This window comes from Ambystoma mexicanum, chromosome 4p (assembly GCF_040938575.1).
Source record: "Ambystoma mexicanum isolate Mex_15411 chromosome 4p, UKY_AmexF1_1, whole genome shotgun sequence".
Classification (NCBI taxonomy): domain Eukaryota; kingdom Metazoa; phylum Chordata; class Amphibia; order Caudata; family Ambystomatidae; genus Ambystoma; species Ambystoma mexicanum.
In genome coordinates this window covers 1,142,580,875-1,142,602,046 of record NC_090927.1, presented here as the reverse complement: position 1 = coordinate 1,142,602,046, position 21,172 = coordinate 1,142,580,875, and the positions used below count along the sequence as shown (strand labels likewise).

General features: G+C 46.3%; 1 protein-coding gene across 5 annotated transcripts in view; it reads left to right on the top strand.

The window, feature by feature from the left end:
* The window catches only part of UTRN (utrophin), a 2,010,688-nt gene that overhangs the window by 176,190 nt on the left and 1,813,326 nt on the right, over positions 1–21,172 (top strand). The window contains exon 1 of one of the 5 annotated variants that reach the window (XM_069606728.1): positions 18,764–18,824. The exons of the other annotated variants lie outside the window; for them this stretch is intronic. Coding sequence (XP_069462829.1) covers positions 18,797–18,824 — 28 coding nt within the window. The 5' untranslated portion in view covers positions 18,764–18,796. Of the gene's footprint in view, positions 1–18,763; positions 18,825–21,172 lie in introns of those variants that run through there. 5 annotated transcript variants of the gene reach the window in all.

Genomic DNA, 21,172 nt, shown 5'->3' with positions numbered 1-21,172 from the left:
GTAGATCAGTTAACTAAAACACTGCAAGTTTCACTTAATCCCGAAATGAGTAGTAACTTAGTCATTATTAAGTTACAAAAGACTATACGAGCGATTCACAAAACGGCCATGAATTGTTTTGCTTTTATATACCTATAATTTGAACAGCTCTCACTCGAAGCCAGGCCACATATGCCTGCAGCGACAAATGGAACATTCTTACTGACTGACAGAAGATAGACTTCACAAATGTCTTATGAAAACTATTGGCTCTGCTACTTTCTTTCTTCAAGCACAATTGAAAATATACAGAACCTTATTTAACCTTTTAAAACGAATGATGGAAGTAACCTGTTTTAACTGCAGCCACAAAAAGCTTGGTGCATTTAAAAAATGAATGTTTTTTTTTAACATTTTTTTTATAATTATTTTTGATATATAGCTCTCTAATCTAAAGTTCTTTACATAGGACATATTCGCATGCATTACAATTCTATGCTAAAACCACAAGATAGACATGGCCTATACAGCAGGCCCCTCTTCTAACGTGTTTACAAATTGCTTGTCGGAGCAAATTATGTCTATGCGTTCGAATAATGAGCGTGTAGCCACAGTATTAGCATTATTAAAATATAGCAGCATAATTCACAGCTATTCAGAACATAAGAACGGTAATTATTGAACATGAGAAGTGTATTTTGCAAAAGATTTAATTGCAAACTTCAAGACACACACATCAATTGGGCTGCATGTCATGATAGTTTTTTTTGTACATCTAAAGCTACATATGCCAACAAGAAAGACAGATGTCCAAGCTAGTATAGATAAAACACCAACCAAGCGAGAACGCTTTATTGGGACAGACTCGTAGCTGAAAATGTTGTGGATAAAGCACCGACATCTAGTGCCATTTGGCAAAGGTGGTCCTTGTTCAGAACATGCCAGTTTCTATGTACAGTATCGATAATGATATGTTGGTTTCTTTTCAAATGTAAACAAATAAAATGGTCAGTTCTATTGTTTCTACTGATTACATGACTGACAACATCGTCGGTTATTGGATTGGCTAACAAGGAAACAATCGAGGGACTAATCCTTTATAAACCAGCTGTTTTAGTGGGCTGCAATCAGTTCCTGAAAATTGACCAAAGGCTACGACACTGTGGATCCTGAGGGGAGGACAACTGCTGACACACAATATTTTGTCCTGCTTAGCTAACGAAGCAAGCATAAGTGTCAATGACTTGACCAAGACTGCAATTCTAGTACAGGAGCATTAACATTAGCACGTTACCCATTTTTCCAAATTCTGTTTTTTACTACGTTTTCTTTTCTATGCTTGCTTCAATAATTTGGAGGCAGGGCTAAATTACAAAGCCAAACTGCCTTGGAAATAAGTAGCAAACAGCTTTCTGATGCTTCACCCTTAGACCGTAAACTGTTCATGGGAATAACAATTGGCAATTTGGCAATTTTTCCAAATTCAAACGTTTTGCGTGTTGCAATATTTTGGGGGCTGAAATGCCATTTGTAACCATATTTTACAACATATGTTTTGAACATTTTTTTTCTTTTGCACAGGAGGTGCTGGTGATCATATTACTGAGTTTTGGCACAATGCCCATCTATAACCTGTGTTGTAATTCTTTGGTCAGAATAAGTGACAGCATCAAAGAACAGGGGAAGGACGGGAGGGATCCTTTTTCAGGGGGATTGAAAATGCTTTACCTGTAATATATTTGTTTTTAACCCTTTCCACCTAATGGGTTATCTAGAGATTGGTGTGTATAATCTCACTTTTCCCCTGGCTTGCCAATCCCCAGAATCATAATTGTGACTGTCATTTTTAAATTTTACGGGGCTACAATGGCTACATACACACATTGATTAGTTGTAGGTAGTTTTAACATTTTAAAAATGAATAGAAGAGCAGGAAGCAGACTATAAAGACGCTTAAGGTTCTTAAAATGTTGACTGTGAGGTCTTACAAGTGTGTATGTGAATGTGTGGGATGTATGGAGTAAGAAGGCATATGTGGGGGACAAATCTATTGGAGTCAAACGTTTTGGAAAGTTTTTTTTAGAATTAAAATTACTCCCCTGTCTGATATGGAGCTGGTTACTCTGAACCAAGCTAGTGCATGCAGTGCCACCAGCTTTTAGGCATATTTATAAATCTGGTACATCTGGCACAGATTTTGCAACAGTACTACGTTTTATACCTGATTTGTTGGTGAACACCATTTGGGGGTTTAACTAACTACCATACATACGTCTGCAGAAACTTAAATCATGAAGGGGTTCTTTGTTAGTCTGGCCCGTTAGTCTGAAGAAGGGATGTGATGGAAGAGGCAACTCTGCTTTAAAAGTCTTGCATATTCAGAGCAGGAGATAAAGTAGAAAGTAGGTCTATCACCGAGTCAAGGTAGCATCAAATGATCACTGAGATTAGTTTGGGTACATATAATGGGACTGAAACTAGACCCTTGTCATGATTTATGAATACGTAATCTATACATGACACAGATTTGCCATTAGTCCAAGTACTTGAAGGGTAAGATCCCTCTATTCTTTTTGTTCAATAATATTAAGTCATACATTTCAAGTTAGTTTCCCCATCCCTTAGCATTCCTCGGTCTAGTCATGGGCCACGACAGTGGATTTACAGGGTCCTTCACAAACATTTGTTTGCTAAAATCCCCTCAATTACCACTGCCCCTAAAGGATTTAGCTTTTACCAAGTCTCAAGTAACTCTTCAACCTGCCCATGTATAAGACCACTATATGTCTCCTCAAGGGGATTGTATATGTTAGCATTCAAAACCGGTGTTTGGGAGAAGGACGTATCTAGCACTGTAGCTGTTAGCACAAGGGGAGGATTTCACCAATTAAAAATGGCTTTATATGGAAAGAAACTCTTGCACCTATTCCTAAGGCACCAGAAGCTCGACATCTAGTGTTTTGCTTGGCTGGGTTGCAGATGATATCATATCCTTCAATATAAAAATGTTCGGTACACCAGTTTCCCTGAAGGAGAAATATATCATGTTGTGATATACTTTTTAGGCCTCTGGGTGACTTGATTGCCTGTGGTCAAGCTTGATTCCTGCCCCTCCCGCCACCTCAGTTGAAGCTGTAGGAAGTGGACATGGAGTCAGTAATTTGTTATAATAATATGCACCCCAGGAAGTGACCTAGCGCTTGGGACAGCCTTCCTGAGTGTTTGCGCCCATTATCATAATTTAACCAAGGCAGCCAGGAAGTTCTTTGGGCTCGGAGACGCCATTCTAATGCATTACTTAGAAATATGCAACTGACAATGAGGGTGGTAGGTTCATATATTTTTAATATCACATCTACATTCTATAAGCTCTAATTAGCATTGCACATGCCATACCAAAACCAACTACGAAATGACACATTACCATACCTAAGTAAAGTACTGCTATGTGAGCAAAGAGCATGGTTTTACATTAGTAGAGAAAAGAACAAGTGATCATTTTAGTTTGGCATCTTGAGTGACCTGGGATTATTACAATGTTGAGCTATGCTGGGTTGAGCTATGCTATGTTGAGCTATGCTATGCTAAACTAAGATACATAGTGGTGTAACATACCAAACGCCTTTAGTCTTCAAATTCACACAGCAAGACTTCCACATTAAACTCGCGCTTTAGGTAAAGATGTGCTTCACACGAACCGACCACGACTTCCTGTCCAGCGGGCCTGCTTATCTCTCTCCCTCGCCACTGCTCTGGGATTTGTGACCGATCTCTCCCCCAGCCCCCACGAGCTGAGGCTGATGATTGCTGTGCTAACAACCCATCTCCCTTAATCCAGCTTGCCTTTTATATGTAACACAGGAATTATACCTCTGCGTCACCTGCCATTTGGAAGGTTAAAGCTTACCGATTAGAGTGTTCCCTTGTGTGTTGAACATATGATATTCCTATGTGCAAACTTAGAAGAGACGGGTGTTGTCTGTGTCCACTGGTTGTCTCCACTATAGTAACTGGGCTTCCGTTCAGTGAACGGGTAAAATTGCTTCCACACAACTTCAAACTCCATTATATTAACTGGGCTTCTGAAGGGGTAACGCATGTCACTTCATTCCACACACTCATAACTGTGCGTGTGTATTTTGGTGCTTCCTGTCCTTTGACTGCTTATTAGATCTAAATGGTGTAAAAAGCATCTCCTGACCTTGCTACATGATTAAGACAGGAAGCTGCCACTTGCGGTTAGGTTTCTCTGCTGGAGGGGGAAGCTACGAATTCCTGATCGCCTTTTGCTAAAGCCAAGAAGCAACTGTATGCGTGTGTTCTTTGTTAAAAACATGTGCGCTATTTATTCAAGGAACTGTATTTTCTGATGTTTGTTAATCTGCTTAGAATCACATGCTGTGCATAGGTCCGACATCCAGTGGTCACTGCGGAGTATTGCATTTTGTTTTTCGTAGTCGAAAACGGGACGTCGACAAGGCGTGTCTGTAACACTATCCCTATAGTGACGTGCGTCGTACCCACAATCCCTCACGCGTCGAGGTCCCTCAGATTGTTTTTTTCCGCCCAGCTTATGGTCGCCTTACACAGAGCTCCTAGAGAGACATTGCAAAACTTTTACTACGGACCTCGGTCCTTAATTTATACTTATTGTTAAAGATCCCTTCCCTCGACGTTAGCTGTGAAGCTGTTTCTCCGCCGAGCAAGTTTTCGACGGAGGGGAAGAGACGGAGGAGATCCTTCGGCGTTGCCGAACACGCGGCCAGGCCTCGCCGGCCAACATACAGTAGGGAGAATGGGGGTTCGAACTTTTATCTTCTCGTCGAGAATGTCTTTCTTTCTCCCCCTATCTTTCCCTTGGGGTTGTTATCACCAGTTTTTATTGCCTCAGCTATGGAGAGGACACCTTTTAAGTTTTGCCCACGCTGTAAGGGCAAATACACTTGGAAGGACAAACACAAGCTCTGTAATCGTTGCTTGCCCCTCGATCATAAAGAGGAAAGCTGCGCGGCCTGTAAGCTCTTGAAACCAAGAACTCTTAAAGAACGGAAAGTTAAGAGGTGGGCGGACTACGCTATGTCGAAGTCAGTTTTCTCAAAGGTAGCGGGCGCCCCTCTCTCGCAACAACAGACATGATAACCTGTTCAGTGGTTATTAACCACTTGAGAGTTCGCAGCCACTGCTTTTACTCACTGTGCCTTTCACAGATGGGAAATATCCATTTGCATATCAGTCTTTGTCCTGCCCAGGGACAGTCCAGCACCGAAATACAATGGCAATTCCAATCTGAACGAGAGTACCACCAGCAACCCCATACACGTGTTTCACCCTTGTTGGGGATCATCAGTGAGGTGAAGCTGATGCCTCTCTAAGCACAGTGAGAGGGAGACCACGTCTGGTTGCCCCCAGGAGACCTAGGGTTACCAATCCCAGGTTCCTTAACAAATAGTTTTACAAAGGTAACTCTCAAGTGGTTAATAACCACTGAACAGGTTATCATGTCTGTTCTTGCGAGAGAGGGGCGCCCGCTACCTTTGTAAAACTATTTGTTAAGGAACCTGGGATTGGTAACCCTAGGTCTCCTGGGGGCAACCAGACGTGGTCTCCCTCTCACTGTGCTTAGAGAGGCATCAGCTTCACCTCACTGATGATCCCCAACAAGGGTGAAACACGTGTATGGGGTTGCTGGTGGTACTCTCGTTCAGATTGGAATTGCCATTGTATTTCGGTGCTGGACTGCCCCTGGGCAGGACAAAGACTGATATGCAAATGGATATTTCCCATCTGTGAAAGGCACAGTGAGTAAAAGCAGTGGCTGCGAACTCTCAAGTGGTTAATAACCACTGAACAGGTTATCATGTCTGTTCTTGCGAGAGAGGGGCGCCCGCTACCTTTGTAAAACTATTTGTTAAGGAACCTGGGATTGGTAACCCTAGGTCTCCTGGGGGCAACCAGACGTGGTCTCCCTCTCACTGTGCTTAGAGAGGCATCAGCTTCACCTCACTGATGATCCCCAACAAGGGTGAAACACGTGTATGGGGTTGCTGGTGGTACTCTCGTTCAGATTGGAATTGCCATTGTATTTCGGTGCTGGACTGCCCCTGGGCAGGACAAAGACTGATATGCAAATGGATATTTCCCATCTGTGAAAGGCACAGTGAGTAAAAGCAGTGGCTGCGAACTCTCAAGTGGTTAATAACCACTGAACAGGTTATCATGTCTGTTCTTGCGAGAGAGGGGCGCCCGCTACCTTTGTAAAACTATTTGTTAAGGAACCTGGGATTGGTAACCCTAGGTCTCCTGGGGGCAACCAGACGTGGTCTCCCTCTCACTGTGCTTAGAGAGGCATCAGCTTCACCTCACTGATGATCCCCAACAAGGGTGAAACACGTGTATGGGGTTGCTGGTGGTACTCTCGTTCAGATTGGAATTGCCATTGTATTTCGGTGCTGGACTGCCCCTGGGCAGGACAAAGACTGATATGCAAATGATTATTTCCCATCTGTGAAAGGCACAGTGAGTAAAAGCAGTGGCTGCGAACTCTCAAGTGGTTAATAACCACTGAACAGGTTATCATGTCTGTTCTTGCGAGAGAGGGGCGCCCGCTACCTTTGTAAAACTATTTGTTAAGGAACCTGGGATTGGTAACCCTAGGTCTCCTGGGGGCAACCAGACGTGGTCTCCCTCTCACTGTGCTTAGAGAGGCATCAGCTTCACCTCACTGATGATCCCCAACAAGGGTGAAACACGTGTATGGGGTTGCTGGTGGTACTCTCGTTCAGATTGGAATTGCCATTGTATTTCGGTGCTGGACTGCCCCTGGGCAGGACAAAGACTGATATGCAAATGGATATTTCCCATCTGTGAAAGGCACAGTGAGTAAAAGGAGTGGCTGCGAACTCTCAAGTGGTTAATAACCACTGAACAGGTTATCATGTCTGTTCTTGCGAGAGAGGGGCGCCCGCTACCTTTGTAAAACGAAGTCAGTTTTCTCACCCGCCGCCGCTGTTACAGAAAGTGACGAGGAGGGTGATAACTCGACGTCCGTTACGGAAGTCATTAACCCCCAGAAGGAGCGCTCGCGCTCCTCGACGTCCGTCCCCGGCCCCGACGGGCTCGGCTCATGCCCTGCTTATGGGGATGAACACCCCGGCGACAAGGACACACACAGACCCCATAGGCCTAAGCACACAACCCACGGCTCTTCTTCGTCGAGGACGAAGGATCCATCAGCGCCGAAGGGGACGCAGGGCACTCCGGCGTCTACCTGAGACCGTAAGGGTCTCAAGCCCCACCCGCAAACACAGCCGCGACCAGCGATTGGGCTTTCATCTAACACGGGCGCTACCTCAAAAACATCTGACGTAACGCTCCATAGAGCAGCCGTCGAGAAACAACGCGTAACGCAGGCAACGTCGACTCCAGAACCCTCTACTGACGAACTCGTTGTCGAGAGCCTGGCGAGAATTGTTTCCGAAGACAAACGTAAGTGGACGACGAAACAGACGTCGAATACCGCACCAAAAGATATAGAAACGCCGAAAAAGCACAAGAGTAGCCAGGAACTGCCCCCTTCATCTAAGGGCACTTCTGAACTACCGGAGGGCTTTTCTGAGGGCGACGGAAACCTTTTGTCGACGTTGTGGGAGCGTTCTAAGCGTTTGGAAGGTGAAAACACTGATTTTCCCCCCTCTAGACTCTTTCAAGGAAAGACTCCATTCTTGTATGGAGAAAATGGAAAGGTTTTTGGGTAGCCAAAACCCACCCACACCCAAAAGACCAAGAGAATGGACCCAGGATGACCCAAGGGTCAAGATTCCTAGGCTGTTTCCCCCTTCTACAGACGCATATGACCTCACTGAAGAGGAGCAATACCTCCAGGAAGATGAGGAGTGTTTGGGTGGAGAGGAAGAACATGAGGAAGAGGGGTTTGAAGAATACCCTTACACTAGTGCAGGAGCTTTTGAAGAAGATACAGCTACCTCACAGCCATGGCAATCCCCATCAGTGCAGCCTTGGCAATCCCCATCAGTGCACTCAGACCTGGATGTCTTTCACCCTTCTCCTCCCAAGGACTCACCCATTGGAAACACCTCCCCCATAGATGACCAGCCTTCACTTAATGCATTATTGCGCAAGGCAGCGCGCATTTTGGAATAGACACAGGGGAGACTCTTCCGGACATAGACTTTGTAGAAAAAGTTATTAAAGAAAAAGCCCCGGTTAGTCAGTCTATTCCGCTCCTGGCTTCTATAAGGAGAAGAATAACTCCTTCCCTTTCCAATCCGGCCTTAGTCAGAGGGGTCAACCCTCGGATAGAAAAGCTCTTCAGCCCTTCGTCCTCTGACCCTTTGTACATCAGGGGACATTCTATTCCGGACTCACTTGTAGTTACTAATACAAGAAAAAGAGCGGGGGTACCACTATCCACTAGTGAGGCACCACCTGACAAAGAGGGCAAGAAGCTCTGTGCACTTGGGAAGAGAATCACGACCTCCGCCGCCTTCTCAACTAGGATTGCAAATAACAATTCCCTACTAGCTAGCTACGCAGATGCACAGTGGAGCAAGCTGCGCAGCGAAGCAGAGGACGCACCAGAACCCCTGCGTTCACGCCTGCTAGCTATAATCTCAGAGGGAACTCTTGTAAACCAGGGCATCGTAAAGAACTCCTTAGATGCCGCAGAGACGGCTGGCTGTTCCCTGGTTCAGGGAATACTTCTCAAACGCCATGTCTGGCTGCGCAATTCGGGATTTAAGCCGGAAACCCAGGCTTCCCTGATAAATAAGCCCATAGAACAAACACATCTGTTTGGGAAAGCAGTTGATGAGGCCCTAGAACATGCGAAGAAAGAGTTTGATACCATCAAGACTCTTGACCAAATTTCTAGGCCACCTAACAGACGCAGCTATGGCAATAGACGCTCCTTTCGTGGCCAACGCCAGCAGCAAAGCCAACAGCAATTTTACTCTGCTACCAACTGGCCCTCTAACCAAAGCACCCAGTTCAGTCAAAGAGGCCAATGTCGTGGCAAAGGAAGAGGTCGCGGCTCCAGCCCCAAAGGTCCCACGCCCAATACCAACAAATGACCCGAAGATTCGGGTCCCCTCCCATGCATCACCGGTCGGGGGCCGGCTAACATCGTCCCTTTCAGCATGGGAGGGAATAACGTCAGACCGCTGGGTATTATCCACCATAGCCCACGGATACTGCATCGAATTCAACGGTTCCCCGAAATACAGACCCCCCACGGAACCGACGCATGACACCGGAACACCTCACTATTCTTCTTCAAGAAGTAGAAGAGCTACTGAAAAAAGAAGCTATAGAGGCTGTCCCCCTATCTCAGGTAACAGAAGGTATTTATTCAGTGTACTTCCTTGTACCCAAAAAGGATTTAACCATGCGCCCTGTATTAGATCTGCGCCCAGCGAACAAGTTTGTCAAACCCCAAAAGTTTCGTATGGTGACCTTGCAGGAAGTAATCCCACTGTTATCACAGGGGGAGTACACGACAACACTAGACATGAAAGATGCATACTTTCATATTTTAATGTTGCCAGCGCACAGAAAATACCTCAGGTTCAAGATAGAGAACAAACACTACCAGTTCAGAGTACTACCCTTCGGGATAGCATCTGCACCAAGGGTATTCACGAAAGTACTGGCAGTGGCAGCGGCCCACCTGCGCAGGTTATCCATCCCGGTATACCCTTACCTCGACGACTGGCTCATAACTGGGGATTCTTACGAAACATGCTTCTCCAATACCCAAAAGACTGTAGACCTTTTGTCCCAACTGAGCTTCTCCATCAACGAAAAGAAGTCCAGCTTAGACCCCAGCCAAATCAAACAATTCCTAGGGGCTCTAATTCGAACAAAGGACGGCTTCGTCTTCCCCTCCAACGAGAGGGTCCAAAACATGCTGTTTCAGATCCCCTATTATGTGCCAGGTCGAGAGGTGACGGTACGCAAAGCAATGCGCTTGCTAGGGATGATGGCGTCATGTATTTATTTGGTACCTCAGGCGCGCTTGCGCATGCGCCCAATGCAAGAGTGGCTTTACAGCCAGTGGTGTCAGGCCAGCGGACAATGGGACGATCTAGTGGTGGTCTCGCAGGCCTTGGTTCTCTCGCTACGGTGGTGGACAAAGGAAAACCTGTTATTAGGGAAAACTTTTGCCACACCCGCAGTGGAAGCCACTCTAACCACAGACGCATCCCTTACAGGATGGGGGGCTCACCTATCCCATCAGACTGCTCACGGAGTGTGGACTCCGAGCTTAGCATCCAAGCATATAAACCTTCTGGAACTACTAGCGGTGTTCAAAGCACTGAAAGCCTTTCAGGAACACTTACAAGGAAAGACAGTGATGGTCCTCACAGACAGCACCACAGCCATGTACTACCTCAACAAGCAAGGGGGCACTCACTCTCCAGGACTGTCCAAGCTGTCCCAGAATATATGGAAGTGGGCTCTCAAACACAACATGTTCCTACTATCACAACATGTACCAGGGGAACTCAATCTGCTAGCAGACAAACTCAGCAGAGACTTCCCCCTGCCCAAAGAGTACGTATGGCAATTGCACGAAGACATCGTCTTAGACATCTTCACGCAATGGGGATTCCCGGAAATAAACCTGTTCGCAACCCTGGAGAACTCACAATGCCAAAGTTACTCCTCCAGGTACCCCCAGAACCAGTCCAAGGGGAACGGTCTGTCGATTCAATGGTCAGGGAAATTTGTTTACGCCTTTCCCCCGACTCCCCTCCTCAACCAAGTGGTGCACCAGATGCACCAGGAGCAGGTTACCATGATACTAGTGGCCCCAATGTGGGCCGGCAGCCATGGTTCGCTCACTTGATGGAGATGTCCCTATCCCCCCCAATGAAACTTCCCTGCCCGTACAACTTGCTGTCACAAGACAAGGGCAGGACACTGCATCCATGCCCTCAGACCATGAACTTAGCAGCCTGGCTCCTGAGATCATAGAATTTGGACATTTACATCTCCCACAGAGATGTATGGACATCCTCAGGGAAGCCAGAAAACCTAATACTCGCCACTGCTATTCTAGCAAGTGGAAAGGATTTGTCATCTGGTGTAGAGGTAAGAACATCAACCCGGTTGACTGCTCTGCCACTAACATTATTCTGTACTTGACCCATTTACTGGATTCAGGTCTAGTGTTTAATTCCATTAAAGTCCACCTAGCGGCACTTTCTGCATACACCACTTCCCAACTTAAAGTGTCATGGTGGAAGATACCAGTTATCAAGGCCTTCATGGAGGGGGTAAAGAGAATACACCCTCCGATAGCTAACCCAGCTCCCGGATGGGACTTAAACGTGGTACTTTCTAGACTCATGGGCACCCCTTTCGAACCCATGCACAAGGCAACTCTTAAACTCACTCTTAAGACTGCTTTCCTAATAGCTATCACCTCCATTAGGAGAGTAAGTGAACTACAGGCTCTTTCTGTACTAGACCCCTTTGTAACAGTTCACAAGGATAAGGTGGTTCTACGCACACACCCAAGGTTTGCACCAAAATTCATCTCGAAATTTCATGTAAACCAGTCTATAGAACTACCAACGTTCTTTCAAAACCCTTCCAGCTTGGGAGAAAACGTCTGCATACACTAGATGTACGCAGAGCTGTCATGTTCTACATGGAAAGAACCAGAACACTGAGAGAGACTAATCAGTTCTTTGTCTCGGTGGCAGCAGGAAGAGAAGGAGATGCAGTTTCTAAGTCCACTATATCTAGATGGATTGTACAATGAATCACTCTCTGTTACACTCTTGCTAAGAGAGAACTACCCTTCAAGCCAAGAGCACATTCCACTCGAGGCACTGGGGCTTCCATAGCATTCATTGCAAATGTTCCCCTTGAGTCCATCTGCAAAGCGGCTACCTGGAGTTCTGTGCACACCTTTACAAAACACTACTGTCTAGATGCACACTCTAGATCTGACTCCCAGGTGGGACAGGCAGTATTAAGACATCATTTTTCTACTGTTCCTTATCATAACCCACCGCCAACTCCGGGTACTGCTCGCTAGTCTATGCACAGCATGTGATTCTAAGCAGATTAACAAACATCAGAAGACAATGCATTACTTACCGTAAAAGCATTTCTGATGGTTGTATCTGCTTAGATTCACATGCGCCCGCCCTTCCTCCCCGCTCGGATGGAAGGAACATAGACATCCTTTCCTATATTTCTCTCTTTTCTGTACTCACTCACGTCTAGAAGGCTCCCTCAGGGCAGAAAAATACAAACAGAGGGACCTCGACGCGTGAGGGATTGTGGGTACGACGCACGTCACTATAGGGATAGTGTTACAGACACGCCTTGTCGACGTCCCCTTTTCGATTACGAAAAACAAAATGCAATACTCTGCAGTGACCACTGGATGTCGGACCTATGCACAGCATGTGAATCTAAGCAGATACAACCATCAGAAATGCTTTTACGGTAAGTAATGCATTGTCATCTGAAGTAAGTGTCTGCTTTTGTCCATTGTCAACAGCCTTTGCATTATGTGGAAGCGTGTGCATTGTATTCAACGAACATTTGTAGCCTTTTTCTGTTGCTATTGACTGTTTCATCTCTGAAGTCGCCTGATCCGTGACCAACTGTCTTACCAGGCTCGTTGTCCATTATCCATAATTGATAACACAGGATTTTTTAAGAATGAGCTAAAGCCGCGAGGCCCCTCTCATCTGCACCCAAGCCTTCGAAAATCATACAGTTTGCATATTTGCAGTGTGTTTAAATGAATCCAAGACCCAAGGGTTTCTCATTTTTTGTTCCACATTTCAAACCCTATGTTGTACAGTGTGCATTGATACGTACGGGTAGTCTAACATAGTTGCAACAGGTACACAGTTAATGGGGGACTTAAATAGATGTGCATCACCCATTTGAGTAGCAACATGAGCATTAGGAACTTGTTTCCGGCCGACAGTTAGTTGGTAACCCATCCTCTTTAGTTCTTGTTGTAAACATATAGGTGCTGTGATGGCAGATTAAGTGAATTCTATTACTGGCCAATTGGTGTTGCTGTTTACATCTGGCAATGTAATTCTTGTTATGTCCTGTCTGTTGTGTTCCCTAAAGAGGGTGTGCGATTAAACCATTCCATTAGAAAGGATCTGTTCATGAATGGGCTAGTCGATAAGGGGGCGATCTCTTCCAGTTTTACCTCCCTCCTCAACATTAAGACTCATTCTTTCTGCTGGTCACTCCTTAAGACAAATTGTTCTTCACTTGGCTCGTACAGTGCGTTATGTTTCTGCTGCTCTATCAAATTAGGCTGTGCAGAGATACTTTGCAAGTTGAAATCCTCATTGTGTTGATAAAGCTCAACTGGGGTTCTCTCCGCAGTGAAGGCGATAATAGCCTGAGGAGTTGAGTTTGTTGAGTGCAATGAAGGAGCAGGCGCGTTTCCAGATGAATCCTTCTTTTGCTCCGATAGCAGCTATCTAACAAGTGGTCCCCGAAGGTCAACTTGCCGAAGTCATAGTTCGGCCTGCAGAGTTAATTTGGACAGGCAATCCTCTGGATGATGTTGCACACAGAAGAATCTTCAAGGCCTTTGTTGCTTGCAATTCAATTGGAATATTACATTGATTTCCTGCAGAGCAGGTTTGCCTCTTCATCATGGATGAATTACCTCCTTGTCTTTTCCTCTTTTGGTTCCCAGTCTTCTGGCTGGAGGAGTTCTTACGGCCTATCTTAGTGATCCGAGTGTTTTTATTCTCCCTACCCCTTGAAAGTAGTGAGTCTCTAAACACTGTTCCGTAACTGCCCGTGACTGCATCTGACTGGTCAAGTCTATAGCCTAGTGCTGCGATTCAGCGTTCTGAACATCGGAACCTACTATTGGTGTTGCTTGATTCTGTGGCCACAAAAGTGGTGGGTGGAAGGTTTTGAATGAATCTGTACCACTGGCATTGCTCTGGGCAACCTTCCACACCACCGTTTTTTAGCCCGTCTGCGCCATTGCAAAAAGGGTCCAGCCATATGTAAATCAGTCTGGTACTGCCACCAATGGTAGCAGCCCAGCCCGAACTGCTAGGCCAGGTCCACTCTGCACAGAAACGCAAACAACCCCAGACATGTTTCTGCCTTGTTGGGCCTCCTCAGTGAGGTGCAGCTTGGTTCCCTATGGCGCAGCGAGCAAGGAACCCACGTCTGGGCATACCCTCTCTCACATAGTGAGACAAACTGTGACCACAAAAGTGATGGGTGGAAGGTTTTGAATGAATCTGTACCACTGGCATTGCTCTGGGCAACCTTCCACACCACCGTTTTTTAGCCCATCTGCGCCATTGCACTCATCGCTGATGATGCCCAACAAGACTGAAACATGTCTGGGGATGCTTGTGATCTCGTGCAGAAGGGATGTGACCTAGCAGTTCGGGTTGGACTGGCCCTTTTGGGGTAGGACCAAGCCTGATTTGCATATGGTTTTTTCCCTTCTGTAATGGCTTGGCAGGCTGAAAAACGATGGTCTGGAGGGTTGCCCAGAGCTTTGCCCGTGGTATGATTAATTCAAATCCTTCCAGCCATCACCTTTCTGTTTTGCTAAAGTTGCTTGATTCTGATCATTCATTGATGGGACAAGTATGGTTTCCATATCCCGCTTATCGGGCACGTCATTATTTTCTTGGGATTCCAAAATGATATCTACTACTATGGCCAAAATGTTCTCCAGCTCACATTGCTCCCTGTTCATCTGTGTGCAGAGAGTCATTATACCCTCGAGTGATTAAGCAGTGGTAGACAATGTAGATTGAGTTTGGTTCCGAATCTTACTCCCAGCATTGGCTAATCGTGCCCTTGCAGCCTTGTTCTGGGCTCGGTTGGAGTCCCTAGCACTCTTACTGTCACTATCGTACCAACTTGAGCTCGATGAGGACCTCAATCACTGAAGGTCAGGTGTAGCCAAACGTTGTGTTCTGCCAGCATTTGTAAATATGGTAGAGGAGTTCAGGAAAGGGTTCCTTTCTGCTGCTCCCCTGGAGTCATGTTGCAAAGTCAGACAAATATTAAGTAGGGAGTTGGTATCAATGGGAGGAGATGATAGGCCAATTTGTTCATACTGCACAGATAGACACAGCACTCCTGATGGGGCCATGCTCCAGCTCAACTGTGGGCTCTGATGCATGATCAATAAGTGAAGATGGCTAGTCAGTTTGTTTTGTGTTTTTGGTATTTGTGAAAGTGGCTTATCTAGCCCATTAACAGGGCCTGCCATATGTACAGTGGATCGGATAACAGGGCGGTTTGGTCGCTGTGCACTTGACATATTGCCGTGCTGGTATTTTTCCCCATTTCAGGTTCCACTATACGGTCTTGTGAAGTAGCCGGAAGCGCCAATGTGTTCTCCATGACTGTTACCAGCACTACCGTCGGCGAGGGCAATCCACTCATGGGTGAGGATTGGACTTGTGGCGGTGTAGCATCGCTACTGGCCTTCAGAGTCTCATCCGACGTGGCCGTTGGCCAAGCTCTGAAAGTATTCTGGGCTGCCATATCTTTGTTTTAGCATTTATTTTGGGCCGGTTGCTCTATTGCGCTGGGTAGGCTCGCTTGCAGATGGACTGCTCGTCGTTTCCCCCGCTAATATATTGGAGCTACAGAGACCTGACTTCCGCCCCTTATTGACTTTCATAATCATAGTTTATGTTGAAAGGTTAAGCGGACAGTTCGGTAAATTGATTTAGGCAACAGCCACTCACCAGGTTCACAAATTGGTAATACTGCTCGCAGCGCTCCAGTAACCAGCCACAAATCACAGAATGCCCCATGAGAGGAAGGGGATTGAGGGGTCAACGCCCAGACAGCCCCAATCAACCACAACTAACAACTCCAGCATCACTCTCTGCTCAGCAAGTGGCTTTATGTATTCTTCCTTAGCTGGGTCAGTCAGTCGGCGGCTCCTCAGCACAGAAGTAGTGGAAAGCGGACTTCCCCCACAACTAACCACTCCAGCACCACTCTCAGCCAGCTAACCAACATCATCTTATGCACAAGGTATTAAGATAGGAAGGAATCGCCACACCAATACACAGTCATTTACAAAACATGGGGGAAAAAGAGGTGCCTTTCTGGAATTAAATGTTGTCTTGGATGAATTTTACCAACATGTTACCCTAAAATCCCAGTGACAGCAAGTTCTGATTTAATAGGAGCGTACCTCCTGTCAAGGTCAGCGGAGGGCTCTGGGATTGTGTGGGCTGCCCTTTGCATGCTTGAACCCCACTGAGGCTCCATGCACTAACACAGTACAGCAAGGGAAAGGGAAGAGGGGCCATTGCCACCTATGCTATGCTATTTGTTGAGGGCTTTTAAATTGCACCTTTTGGCCAGGCAACTCGTGTTTCAGTGCTAAGACTTTGGTAATCAGAAACACAAGACTGCCATTGGTCAATTGCTTCCACCTCTGCCCCAGAAGTCGTAGGACTTCCTGAAGAAGGAACTTTGAGAATGCACTATTCCAGGACTGGGGAAGCAACTCCTAATCTCCATTAATTAGTTTAGCCAGTCCTGATGTGTGCCCCTAATCCTAGCCTCCCGCAGAGCCCACCAGAATATTGGTTTTCATTTTGTATTTTTCTTGAATCTGATAACAACACGTTTATATGTGTTAACACTTATTTATGTCCTGGCCTGCGGTCACGGAGGCCAGGCAGACCAAGGCCGGGGGCAACCAGCTGACATGCTGTGGGCACCCAGCAGACATCGCAAGACCGGGGGCAACCGGTCAACCTGTGAGCACACAGGCTACTGGGGGCACCCAGGCCAAAGACAGAGCCGCATTGTCCAGCAGGGGCACCAGCATGCAGGGTTGCCCTGCAGAGGCACTACTGACATGGGGGGAGCCATCACGGACAGTGTTGCCCAGCAGGGGCACGGTCCTTGTGGAGGGTCCTGCAGCAGCAGGCCCTCCACCTGCTACGCAGCACCAGCATTGCTCTGCAATAATCACACACAGCAGGCAGGGCTCTGTAACAGGAGCTGACAAGCCAGAACTGGCTCGTCCCTTTTATTATATTGGTCACATGGTCACCACCATATGACCATGACACAAGCTCTGGAAGATACCATGCTGCCAGGAAGGGGTGACACACCGCACTATTGAGAAGCACTTTTGCTAATTTACATGTTCCGTTTAATACATACTTTGCTATGCAGGGTTTACATATGTACTGATCACTGCGTGGTGTAGCAAGGATCTACTTTTGGGAGAATGTTTATGATTGGGTGTGAATAAATCTGAGTCTGCTTGGCGTTCGTATCCCCCGTGTTTGGCCATCCCGCAAAGGAAGTGGTGGGGTAAGCCAGGTGAAGCAAGCCGAGGATGTGGGGGGACGGTTGGGTTGTTTAGTAAGTGGGAGATGAGGGGAAATTGGGTCTCCCATAGTTTTTATAAGTCCAAATGGCTAGAAGGGGGCTAACACCCAATGGTCACATGAAGAGATGGATTTATTTTTCCAAGTTGGTCGTGGGGAACTGGTTTATCACTTCCTAATGTTCAGTCACATTTCCGAAGTTTAATGTCTGTTTTAGGTGCTTAAAACACATTGTGAATACCTTGACTGTACCATGTGAGTTGACCACGTGTGTCTGCATTTTCTGGAGTGTAGCAGTGGACATGCTATTTTCTTCATGATTAATCTTTTTCCAAGAATCTCTGCTAAGCATCGAGACCCAGCCACTCTAAGGGACAGTGCAGTCTTCTATTCAGACAGAAAGATCCTCCTTCACACCAGAAAGGGCAGTTTGCATGCATTGCACTCTCCAACTGCTTAGATTTAGGAACTCGCCCTCACTGGAGCTATGCATGAAAGGCTCTTGGGTGGCTGGTATTCCCTCTTCCTCTACGCTCCCATTCTACTTGTGTGCTCCCAGCATTTTCCTTTACACTGCCAATGCTTAGCTCTGTCACTTATGATTCCCCAACCCCTTCTGCCCACCTCGCCCTTTTTCCCGTCCATTTCCTTCCTGAAGAACTCGGTCTGGGTATGCCTGAGGAGGCAGAATACACCAATTTCCTGGCAATCCCTTGCACCGCAAGCACAGCACACTGTGGTGACGATGGCTGCTGTACTTTCTAACATTATTTTAACAGTTCTATAATGAAGACCTAATTGTATGCAAAGCTTGAGCAGTCAGGACCGTTTTAAAGAAAAGGCTGCAAGCCCCCATTGTTTTGCTATGATGTCACGTCCTCTTATGTCCCTAAGTCTCGCTGTTGTTTTTTCCAACTAGTCCTCACAATTTGTTTGGAATGTGTCCTTCTCTTCTGGCACGGCTCCTGGCTTCTTGCTCAATCGAGGAAAGGGTTTTGGTCATTCCCGGTTGTCCCCCACCCTGCCCCCCCTCTTGTGGGGACATCTGCTCCATATTTCTCCTCTTGCAGTCACTGCACGTACCTTCACGGGCGCGCTACTTTTAGGGTTCATGCACGCGCAGCCACTAGGCCGCCCGGGTGTGTAACTTTTGCCCTGTTAGGAATCGGGCTTAATGTGTGTGAAGCGCGGTTTCATTATAAAGCTGTGGCGGCAGCTTCGACTTCCAGTGGGTGTTGACATTCTGCCTGGCATTCTTTGCAGTGCCTCTCTCCACCGGGAAACAGTGCAGTAATTCACTAATTTGAGTGTAGGTGTTATGGAGAAGAAGAAAAAAAAACGCTCGTGAGGGGGCGTTCTTTTCGCTGCTGGAGCGGCCCTGCTTATGAGCCCTACAGCACAGCCTCTTCTGCGCCGATCTGCCGGTCACACGCAGGGAAGCGCGCAGCATGGCGCATCTGCTTTCTGAACTCCGAGGTACAGGAATCGTTTTTATTTTATGTTTATGATTGCAGCCTGCCCCGCTGTTAGCTTTCCGAAGAGGCGTGTGAGTGAGGTAGACCCCGGCCTTAAGGCACATCTCTTACATAAGTAAATGGTTTCTGCGGCCATTGTTGTCTGTGCTCCGGGGTTGTGTTGAAAGTCTTTTAGTGAACAGCAGTCTTATTTTCGCAACCTCTCATGGGAGAATTATCAGTCGTGTGAGGATACTTCAAGTTAATGACGATTTTGTTTACAGCCGTTGGAACTCGGCGCGCTTTTCAAAAGATCTTTACCTTTTTCTTATTAAAGTTTCTGCGCAGTACATGCTTTTCCAAGCCCTCTTCAGAACTTCTTTGAGGAAACTCTGCCAAACGCTGTGTCGGGCCTCCAGGAGATGTAATTGGATTTCGTCGTATGTATCTGAAGATTTGGCTGTGGGTTCTGTCCTTTGCTATGGGAAACGTGTCCATTTAGCATTTTTCTTATTTTTTTGCTGGGGATAATGCAGGCTCAGAGGACACATTTTAACCAAAATGTTTACTTTCGGATATGGCTTTGAATTCCAACAGGGCTTCACTCTAGGATTGCAGTCAGGTTTTTGTGAGGTAAAGTGTTCTTTTATCATTCTAGACTATTTGGGGGAAGAATAGTTTTAGATGCTCTGTTGGTGTTGGCACGTGTTAGTGACGTTCTTTGCGAAAGGCCGTTTCATTGCCATGTCTGATCTTTCAACACGCAAACCACCATTGATTTCAAAAAGGGGTTCTTGCCAAGAACCCCCCGACATTTCGAATAAACAATTTCAACATTGACCACCATGAAATATTTTTTTCTTCCATCCTGAATCATTTTAGTTAAGGAAAAAGTGAAAATTAGTTATTTGAACAAAAAGGCCCAAAAGAAACCTCCTTGGAGGCAATGGTGGCCAGTGCACAATGGGTGCTGGAGGGCAGCCCCTCCCGTTATGCCGAGGCTGCCACTATTCTGTCAGGCACACCACTCCAGGAGCCCTGTGCATGCCCAAATGGTTGCCTTTCTGCAGGAACAGAAGTCATGCAGGCCCTCATTTGCGGCACTGTCCCAAGCAGAAGTTCTCAGACTTTGTAGCCAGTAGATGCAGCAAGGAGACAGCCCTATAAAAGGCCACTGAAGGAGTCTATTTGGGTGCTCTATTGCAGCCTTTCCTTGGCGTGTGCTGGATGAGTGACTCTGTTAGGAAACTGTCAATCAACTTCCTTCTCCGCTCCCTGTTGTTGTGTAGGCCCAAAGGAGTGGTACAGAGGCACAGAGCCGGTCTTCAAAATGAGGTGTTTAATTTTTAAAAAAATCAGCTTTGTGTTGTCAGTGTGACATACAGGGAAGACTGGGAGGTGACTGTCCTTGAGGTGCTAGTGCGGGGGAAGGTGGGTGGTTTTTGAATAGTGCCGGCAAGTTGATTTCCAACATGCATGTGCTCGTGCAGCACCTCTGGCATTATTGGGAAAGGGAACGCACGTTTCTAGTGGCAGGGCTGGCTTTATTACACAATTCCATAACGAGTGTCCCTACAGTTGCAATACTGGCATTATTTGCCACATATAGCATGAACATGGTTTTTTTTTACAGTGGAAATGCTGGCAATATTGGGCACAGCCACCATGAGCGTTCGTAGATTTGCAATGCTGGCATATATTGTGGCCACAGGAATCCTGAAAATGATCCTGCATGCTTTTGAGGGCTTGGCATCTCTTATTTTATTTTCATGTTACCCTACATAACAGATTGTGAATTGAATGTCTTTTACCCAGTTTTCCCAAAATGTTTACTGTAATTTGCGCTATTTTAGCCTATTTCTTTATATAAATTTCCGTGTGGTGAAAAACTCTCCCCGCATACTGGTTGGTTTATGTTCCTGAGCCATGCTCGTAGTCGGGTAATTTTTACCCTTTGTGCCCCCTGAACTGCTTAGATGTGCTCAGACCATTGGAACGAGGAGCACCTTGCACATATTTATTTATTTACATTTTTAAAGCGCTCACACAGCCTGCAGGCATCGAGGCGCTCTTACAAGAATGGTTTGTTTATTAGTTGGGTAATTTTTTTTTGTTTTAGTTGCGTATTTATAACGCGCTTAAATACCCAGAGGTTTCTAAACGCAGACCCGGGGATCGAACCTGTGTTGCTTCATGTCCGCACGTTGCCGCTGAGCTATCCGCCCGCGACAGAGTGAGGTGGGGATTGCCTACATTCCAAAAATGCTTCTTTTTAAGGGATTTCTTTGTTACAAAGATTGCTTGGATTATGTTTTTTACATTTCTTGATCATATTTATTGATTTAAAAAGAATGTCATTTTGAACAGAAA